General features: G+C 46.6%; 1 protein-coding gene across 1 annotated transcript; it reads left to right on the forward strand.

The window, feature by feature from the left end:
• Positions 1–542: 542 nt before the first annotated feature.
• On the forward strand, positions 543–1,835 carry LOC123070529 (uncharacterized). Its single transcript, XM_044493779.1, has 3 exons — positions 543–1,217; positions 1,314–1,373; positions 1,463–1,835. Exons 1-3 carry the CDS (start codon positions 687–689, stop codon positions 1,466–1,468), a joined length of 597 nt encoding a protein of 198 aa, XP_044349714.1. The 5' UTR covers positions 543–686; the 3' UTR covers positions 1,469–1,835.
• The last annotated feature ends 8,258 nt before the right edge of the window (positions 1,836–10,093 follow it).

Here is a 10,093-nt window from a genome sequence, read left to right on the forward strand (position 1 = left end):
CTCGCAGTCGAAATGTCTTCTTTCACTGAACGAACATCACCTGAAACCTGAAATATGTTTAGGAATAAAGCGAGCACCAATATCAAGTTTAGCACTTGAATTTTGGTGGACTGGGACTTTCCTTCTCAATGATCGTCACATGTCTTTCACCCCCAATTTTTCGTTGTGCACATCTCGCCGCCAAAGAAAATAAAAGTCTTGCACATCGAAAAGACCGAAAGAGGCACCGATCGAGCCAGAACGGGCTGGGTGCCTGGGCCCCCGGCGTTACGTCTGATGGCGGCGGCTCGACCCGCCGCTACCCGCGAACACGTGATGACACCACGTCCGTTTCCTCCGTAACCCCCGCACCCGACGGGGCGAGACAGAGAGAGAGAAGGGGAGGAAGGCGACCGCCGCCCGCTCGCGCCACACCGATCAGGCGCGCGACACACCAAAGGCGAGGGAGGCCCAGACGTCCAACGCACACGCAATTCTGGAAGGAGCCCCGCAGACGAAATCCCAAGGCAGCAGGGGTAGAAAAGAAGAAATTTTCGGAAGAAACTGGCCTTTCCCCGTTTTAAAAATCCCACCTTTCTTTCTCCCTAGTCCTCATCCCCCCGTCTCGGCTTCCTCGCTTCCTTCCGCCCCCTTCTTTCCCTCCCTCCTCTCCTCCCCGACGCGCTACCCGGCTGCCCCTCCCTCCTATGGTCTCCATGGCCGCCGCAGCAGACGACGACCACGACCGCCGCCGCGTCGCCAATCTCTCGCCGTCTCCCTCGGATGCCCCGGCTCCCGCGCAGCCGTACCGCAGGCGGCTCCACAGCTTCTCCTTCCCCACGCTCAGCTGGGGCACGCACCGCCTCCTCCGATGCTCCAAGGACCCCGCCTCGGCGCCTCCGCCTCCGCCTCCGCACACCCCCTCCCCGGACAAGGAGAAGGCCCGCCGTTCCACGGATGGCGGTGCCGGAGGCGGTTCGCCCCAGCGCCCCCCTCAGCGGCCCTGGAACCTCCGCACCCGCCGCTCCGCCACTGCCGCGCCCGGTGCGGTCGGGCCGGAGGCCGCGGCCGATGCTGCGGCGGAGCATGCGCCGGCGCGGCCTGCGCAGACCAAGAAGCGGGGGTTTTCCATCGTGCTGTCCAAGGAGGAGATCGCCCAGGACTTTGCCTTCTTCCGCGGCACGCGACCCCCGCGCCGGCCCAAGAAGCGCTCTCGCCCGGTGCAGCGCCAGCTCGACGTAAGGATCGGACCTGCGTTTGTAATTCTCAAGTTTTCGGTGTTTGAATTTGGCGTCTTATTCGAGTTTTTGTTCTTGTTATTGTTGGAATTGCAGTTGCTGTGCCCTGGATTGTCCCTAGAGGATTTGACGCCGGACTCGTACAAGATCGAGGAGGTAAGGAACAAGGGATCGTTTGATTCTTCTTGTCGCAATTCGGTTCATTTCTTTGATTTGGCTCTGAAGATGCGCCTGTCTTCTTGCAGAGGTGAATGCTGATATGGCGGAGATTCAAATGGGAAGGGATTCAGATGTGGTCATCTCTTTTGTTCTCCGATGTTCTGATCGCGTTTCTTTCTTATGTGAATGGCTAAAAATCTCTGCTTCATAACTCAGAACTGTGTTATGGTGGAACATTTTAGATGAAGTTCAGTGTAGTATCTCTTTAGATGATGTGTTGCCATGGAGTTGGTGAGTAGTTTAAAGTTAAAGAATTTGGTTATTGGGCTTGTAGGATTGCTAATTGTATCAAGGTTATGATCCTTAGTGGGGTGTACTTGTCCTGTTATGTATACATGGGTAATGATCTATGAAGGTCTTTTTATATGAAATTGCAGGAAACAGTTCAATTTTGCTTCATTGTAGCGGTGAGGTATTTTAAGTGTTCTTATGCATTGATCACATTTCTTTTCTTCGGTGATTCGTAAAAATGTCATTTTTATAATTCGTAAGTGGTGTTGTTGTGGATGTTTTAGATAAGGTACAGTGTACTATCTCTTCTGTTGATATGTTGGGATGTACGGAGTAGTTTCTAAATATATAGGTAAAGTAAAGGAATTTGGTCGTTGGACCTGTTGCATTGCTAAAATTGTATGAAGGTTATGAACTTATGATCCTTATTAGGTGGGGTGTAACTGTCCTGTTATTTACATGGGCATTAATCCGTGACTGTTTCTTATATGAAATTGTTGGAGAACAGTTTAGTTCTGCTTCTTATTGTAGCTCTGAGGTGTCTAAGTACTCTTGTGCAAGTCGCCAAGTCTGCATTTGCTTGTTGTGATTGCATACTTTCCGAATCGGCTTAGCAAACATAAAACAATAATTGCACTGTATATTTGCATAGCATGGAAAGAAGATGCTTTGACTGTACTCTGATAGGTTACACATGTTTCTAATAAAATGATTTGATGTTGTGTAACATAACTTGGAGTATCCATAGTGGAAGATCATTTATATGCATGGCATGGCCATCTCCTAGTTTTGCTCCATAAGCCAAAATTGGCGGGTAAGTAAAATTAGTGAAGGTAACGACTATCTTTTAAGCTTTTTCTTTCAGTATCTCTGACATTTGTCATGGAGCTTTAGTTACCTCCTTTTTACCTGATATTCACTCCATTTTATTACCAGAATTTGGTACTCCCTCCGACCCAAATTAATTGACGGAGCTCTTTAGTATTGCTCGATATCTTGATTCCACTGTCTGTTGCATTTGTAGCGCGTGCTTAGTTTGATGCCAATATTTGGCATGCCATGTTTGAAAAGAATGAGAGCAGAGGGGAGACTCCCCCCCTCCCACCCCAACCCACCCCATCTTGTTCTTATAGGGGATGAGGGACTCGAACCCGGGCTGGCGACATCAACCTTTGTGTTGTCCACCACTCCACCCGGAAGCCGATTGGCCAACAAAATTTTGTGGTAACCTTTAGCCAAGTTGTCAATGTTGGCAAGTTCTGGTTTTGCCAAATATTGGCTTGCCAAAACTTTGGCTAGCCGACTTTCAGTAATAAATCAAGCATGCCCCTAGCGACGTAACTGCATGCACTTCATTTTCTTGTTCTTAACACTATAACCCATAGGTTGATGGATTGTTGCGTATAATGGGCTATTTATCTTGGTAGTTCAGTTATACCTCATGGATGAAGCAACAAAAGTGTAGGCCATATATATTTTATAGGAGATAAAAGCAACATGAATTGGTGAACCTTCATCTGAGCCCCAATTTACAGCTTGGTCTCTTTAGATTTTATTTAAAAAAAATTAATTGATATCCCTGGACATTCTAAAACAGTCTGGCTGGTAGGCAAGTGAGCACAACTCAATGCTCTTGGTGTATTGAAGTTGCACCCCCTACTTGAGCAGATAGATTAAGTTCTCCCTGCAAGGGTTTTGTAGCTCTGCACTACATCAGTTTCTTTTACCACATACTTACTGAAGCTTGAGTTAGATTTCTGGATATCATTGGTGGAAAGGGAGATACATATGTTTTCTGAGGTTTTGTAATCCATTCTTTGACTAACTAAGCATATGGTGTGAGCTTGAAGATTTGTAATCCATATCTACATATATTTGTCATTCTCATCTGGTCTGTTACACTCAACCAGAATTGATCTGTACGCGCTGGATTGAGGATATGCTTAGTTTAATTCTCAGTATTGTAGTCTAAGATGGACCTTGTCTGTTCCTACAGGAGGCCCCCCTGCCAGTGTGTGCCGCGGTCTGCTGCTTGGGTCAACCACCCCAAACAAAGGTCTCATATAGTCTTCCTCTCTTTATTTCTGACTTGTCTTACTATGTTCTTGGCTGACTTGTGAATTTTCCGAAGGATCTGTTGTCTAGTTCATCCTAAGAGACTAAAAATATTCAAGTTAACTGGGAAACAAGGGAAATATCTGTGGCGGGTGGAGATTATATATGTCTGCAGAATCATTATTGTAGAACCAAAATGTGGAGTATAACCAAAGCAACTCTTATAGGCGTAAATATTTGCTATTTCCTTGTTTATTTTTTGAGGATATACGTAAACATGTCCTATGAGGGACATAGGAGCAGAGCTGCGCCAGCACTGCGTTTCCCCCTGATTTGGGATTTCCATTCCCATTGCATGCCATGTCTATGTTCTTGATCTATAGTATACTAAAAGCGTGATCAGCGTCGATTTCAGATAAGGGCGATCGGCTTTTGCAAAGCATCTTTCGAAACAGGTGGACCCTCTTATCTGCTCTACAGTTCTCAGCGCAACGTCATTTTGGACCGGTCTTTCTTTCCCAGATTCCATTTTAGATTAGTTATGGCTGATTTAGTACAACTTTATTATAAATCAGCGCGGAGTGAGTACATGCATTCCTTAATTGCCTACTCGCGGGAAAAAACTGTTTACAATGGGTGCGCCCCACTGCCGTGTTACCGTTGAATTTCTTTCTCTCTTAATTTATAAACGAGACAAATCTTTTTGCCGCGGTTTCAAAAACAAAAATGATACAATTTAGCTCCTCAAACCTCAAAAGAGAAGAAATTCGCCAACCAACATGTAGTTGGATGGCTAGAAAGATAGTGGTATCTCATGTCCATTAGAGTTCAAGTCTCAGACTTGACATTGGTGCTCGCATTTCTAGACGTCTATGACGACTTCATTAATTTCAAGATGATGTGTCAGCTCAGTCTCTCGAAGGCGCTCATAGGGACAGGGTGTCTGTGCGCGTATGTGTTCATAAGGATGAGGATACATGTGCACTGTGTTCAAAAAAAAGTAAAAGAAATCCTATCTGTCAGTGTCAAAACCGGTAGACCACGGGGTAGGGGGTCCCGAGTTGTGGATCACGGACAGATGGTAACAGGAACAGAGAACGATGTTTTACCAGGTTCGGGCCCTTTTAATGGAGGTAAAATCCTACGTCCTGCTTTTCTTATAATGATGGAGATGTATCAAGTACATAGTTGATTTACCTCGAGATCGTGAGATGTGGTCTAACTCTAAGGTTAGGTGAATGATATTGCGTTGATATTCCTTCTATGGGCTAAACCCTATGGCTTATATACACGCCAGGGAGGGTATCTAGGGTTACAAGGTCGGTATCTAGGAACAAGGCGGCATGAGAAATCTTGGAGTAGACGTCAAGTCTTCGGTAATGGTAGTCTTAATTACTCCTCCTGCGTACGGTCTATGGAATCCATCCTAATCACGAATGAGGGCCCGTCGGCCCAACCCGGTGAGATGGGCCGATTAGGTAAGTACCCCCTAATCCAGGACATCGTTAGTAGCTCCTAAACTAGTCTTCTATGCCGAGGATGACCTTTCCGCCGATGACCACCTTGGATCCGGAGTCCTTGGCTCAACAGACGAGTCCCTCATAATTCCCAGATCACCCCTTTAAAGGAGCGACGTCAACCGAGGCTCAACCGAGCTTGTACCTTGCCCAAAGAGATCGGCTAACTTAGCCTCGAAGGCCAGCCATCTCCGTGTGAACCGCTCCAATTAGTCTGACAACTTTATTGAAACGGCTCGCCCCACAACGGGTTGAGCAATTACTGCTTCCCTCAAATCATGGCCCGAGACAACCTTTTTATTGGCATGCCCCATTGAGGTGGAGATCGTGCCCATTTTCTTAAGAATATCAACAAGATTTTGCTTCCCCCCATATGCTTAACAACATCTTTGGTGGGAGTGGCATTGTTATCGGTGCAGTAAGGGGGACTCCTAGCCTTTCACTGGCCTATAAGAGCAAAAGGGAGGACAACGCAACTGACCACGCTCCCATTATCCCTATCTACTGCTTCATCTAGCTCTAGCACCTAGATCCGACCCCGCACCCTTTTTCTCTAGCGAGTCCATCCTCCCCCACCAGCCATGGCTGACACCCTCAAGGGGCATTGGGGCGGTCCCATTGTGATGGATGGCACCATCCCGGAGCTCCATGGCGCAGGGTATTTGTCCACCAACATCGCCGCCCGCACTCCAGCCGCTAGCCAGCGAGTGCCCGCTCCCAACGCAGGGGAGCGGGTAGTCTTTGCCCCCACCTCATCCGAGGGCTAGGGTTCTCGTTGCACCCCTTTGTGCGTGGGGTAATGTTCTACTTGAAGGAAATATGCCCTAGAGGCAATAATAAAGTTAGTATTTATTTCCTCATATCATGATAAATGTTTATTATTCATGCTAGAATTGTATTAACCGGAAACATGATACATGTGTGAATACATAGACAAACATATAGTCACTAGTATGCCTCTACTTGACTAGCTCATTAATCAAAGATGGTTATGTTTCCTAACCATTGACATGTGTTGTCATTTGATTAATGGGATCACATCATTAGGAGAATGAGGTGATTGACATGACCCATCCCGTTAGCTTAGCACTTGATCGTTTAGTATTCTGCTATTGCTTCCTTCATGACTTATACATGTTCCTGTAACTATGAGAATTGTGTAACTCCCGTTTACCGGAGGAACACTTTGGGTACTACCAAACGTCACAACGTAACTGGGTGATTATAAAGGAGTACTACAGGTGTCTCCGAAGGTACATGTTGAGTTAGCATAATTCGAGATTAGGTTCTGTCACTCCGATTGTCGGAGAGGTATCTCTGGGCCCTCTCGGCAATGCTCATCACCTAAGCCTTGCAAGCATGTAACTAATGAGTTAGTTATAAGATGAAGTATTACAGAACGAGTAAAGAGACTTGTCGATAACGAGATTGAACTAGGTATTGGATACCGACGATCGAATCTCGGACAAGTAACATACCGATGACAAAGGGAACAACGTATGTTGTTATGCGGTTTGACCGATAAAGATCTTCGTAGAATATGTAGGAACCAATATGGGCATCCAGGTCCCGCTATTGGTTATTGACCAGAGATGTGTCTCAGTCATGTCTACATCGTTCTCGAACCGTAGGGTCCGCACGCTTAAGGTTTTGATGACAGTTATATTATGAGTTTATGTATTTTGATGTACCGAAGGTTGTTCGGAGTCCCGGATATGATTACGGACATGACGAGGAGTCTCGAAATGGTCGAGACATAAAGATTGATATATTGGACGGATATATTTGGACACCGGAAAGGTTCCGGAGAAGTTTGGAGCCCCGGGAGGTTACCGGAACCCCCCGGGAGGTATATGGGCCTTATTGGGCCCATGTATGAGGAAGAGAGAAGGAGCAAGGGAAGGGGGCGCGCCCCCCCAAGCCCAATCCGAATTGGGGAGGGGGCCGGCCCCCCCTTTCCTTTCTCCTTCCCCCTCTTCCTATTACTACTACTAGTACTACTTCCTAATACTAGTACTCTTTCCTCCCCCCTTCAAATAAGATAAGGAAAAGAGAGGGAAACCTACTTGGAGTAGGTTTCCCCCTCCTCATGGCGCGCCCCCGCTAGGGCCGGCCACCTCCTCCCTCCCTCCTTTATATACGGGGTTAAGGGGGCACCCTAGAACACACAAGTTGATCATTGATCGTTCCTTAGCCGTGTGCGGTGCCCCCCTCCACGATATTACACCTCGGTCATATTGTAGCGGTGCTTAGGCGAAGCCCTGCAACAGGAGAACATCAAGATCGTCACCACGCCGTCGTGCTGACGGAACTCCCCCTCGGCGCCTCTGCTGGATCGGAGATCGAGGGTGCGTCATCGAGCTGTACGCGTGTCAAGAACTCGGAGGTGCCGGAGTAACGGTACTTGGATCGGTTGAACCGGAGGACGTACGACTACTTCCTCTACGTTGCGTCAACGCTTCCGCTTCGGTCTACGAGGGTACGTAGACAACACTCTCCCCTCGTTGCTATATCATCACCATGATCTTGCGTGTGCGTAGGAATTTTTTTGAAATTACTACGTTCCCCAACAGTGGCATCAGAGCCTAGGTTTTATGCATTGATGTTATATGCATGAGTAGAACACAAGTGAGTTATGGACGATATAAGTCATACTGCCTACCAGCATGTCATACTTTGGTTCAGCGGTATTGTGAGATGAAGCGGCCCGGACCGACATTACGCGTACGCTTACGCGAGACTGGTTTCACCGTTACGAGCACTCGTGCTTAAAGGTAGCTGGCGGGTGTCTGTCTCTCTCACTTTAGTTGAACCGAGTGTGGCTACGCCCGGTCCTTGTGAAGGTTAAAACGGAGTCTATTTGACAAACTATCGTTGTGGTTTTGATGCGTAGGTGAGATTGGTTCTTGCTTAAGCCCGTAGTAGCCACGTAAAATTTGCAACAACAAAGTAGAGGACGTCTAACTTGTTTTTGCAGGGCATGTTGTGATGTGATATGGCCAAGACATGATGCTATATTTTATTGTATGAGATGATCATGTTTTGCAACCGAAGTTATCGGCAACTGGCAGGAGCCATATGGTTGTCGCTTTATTGTATGAAATGCAAACGCCCTGTAATTGTTTTACTTTATCACTAAGCGGTAGCGATAGTTGTAGAAGCAATAGATGGCGTAACGACAACGGTGCTACGATGGAGATCAAGGTGTCGCGCCGGTGATGATGGTGATCATGACGGTGCTTCGAAGATGGAGATGACAAGCACAAGATGATGATGGCCATATCATATCACTTATATTGATTGCATGTGATGTTTATTCTTTATGCATCTTATCTTGCTTTGATTGACGGTAGCATTTTAAGATGATCTCTCACTAATTATCAAGAAGTGTTCTCCCTGAGTATGCACCGTTGCGAAAGTTCTTCGTGCTGAGACACCACGTGATGATCGGGTGTGATAGGCTCTACGTTCAAATACAACGGGTGCAAAACAGTTGCACACGCGGAATACTCAGGTTATACTTGACGAGCCTAGCATATACAGATATGGCCTCGGAACACGGGGACCGAAAGGTCGAGCGTGAATCATATAGTAGATATGATCAACATAGAGATGTTCACCATTGAAACTACTCCATCTCACGTGATGATCGGACATGGTTTAGTTGATTTGGATCACGTAATCACTTAGATGACTAGAGAGATGTCTGTCTAAGTGGGAGTTCTTTAGTAATATGATTAATTGAACTTAAATTTATCATGAACTTAGTACCTGATAGTATTTTGCTTGTCTATGTGTGTTTGTAGATAGATGGCTCGTGCTGTTGTTCCGTTGAATTTTAATGCGTTCCTTGAGAAAGCAAAGTTGAAAGATGATGGTAGCAATTACACGGACTGGGTTCGTAACCTGAGGATTATCCTCATTGCTGCAGAGAAGAGTTACGTCCTGGAAGCACCGCTGGGTGCCAGGCCTGCTGCTGATGCAACTGACGACGTTAAGAACGTCTGGCAGAGCAAAGCTGATGACTACTCTATAGTTCAGTGTGCCATGCTTTACGGCTTAGAACCGGGTCTTCAACGACGTTTTGAACGTCATGGGGCATATGAGATGTTCCAGGAGTTGAAGTTAATATTTCAAGCAAATGCCCGGATTGAGAGATATGAAGTCTCCAATAAGTTCTACAGCTGCAAAATGGAGGAGAACAGTTCTGTCAGTGAGCATATACTCAAAATGTCTGGGTATAATAATCACTTGATTCAACTGGGAGTTAATCTTCCGGATGATAGCGTCATTGACAGAATTCTCCAATCACTGCCACCAAGCTACAAGAGCTTTGTGATGAACTATAATATGCAAGGGATGAACAAGACTATTCCCGAGCTCTTCGCGATGCTGAAAGCCGCGGAGGTAGAAATCAAAAAGGAGCATCAAGTGTTGATGGTCAACAAGACCACTGGTTTCAAGAAAAGGGGCAAAGGGAAGAAGAAGGGGAACTTCAAAAGGAACGGCAAACAAGTTGCTGCTCAAGTGAAGAAACCCAAGTCTGGACCTAAGCCTGAAACTGAGTGCTTCTACTGCAAGCAGACTGGACACTGGAAGCGGAACTGCCCCAAGTATTTGGCGGATAAGAAGGATGGCAAAGTGAACAAAGGTATATGTGATATACATGTTATTGATGTATACCTTACTAATGCTCGCAGTAGCACCTGGGTATTTGATACTGGTTCTGTTGCTAACATTTGCAACTCGAAACAGGGACTACGGATTAAGCGAAGATTAGCTAAGGATGAGGTGACGATGCGCGTGGGAAATGGTTCCAAAGTCGATGTGATCGCGGTCGGCACGCTACCTCTA

Source organism: Triticum aestivum, chromosome 3B (genome assembly GCF_018294505.1).
Source record: "Triticum aestivum cultivar Chinese Spring chromosome 3B, IWGSC CS RefSeq v2.1, whole genome shotgun sequence".
Classification (NCBI taxonomy): Eukaryota; Viridiplantae; Streptophyta; class Magnoliopsida; order Poales; family Poaceae; genus Triticum; species Triticum aestivum.

Bases quoted from the DNA above. Each gene is read 5' to 3' on its own strand.
- LOC123070529 (XM_044493779.1), top strand. From the start codon at position 687: ATGGTCTCCATGGCCGCCGCAGCAGACGACGACCACGACCGCCGCCGC. The intron at 1,218-1,313 runs GTAAGGATCGGA...TTGGAATTGCAG, and splicing joins CGGTGCAGCGCCAGCTCGAC to TTGCTGTGCCCTGGATTGTC.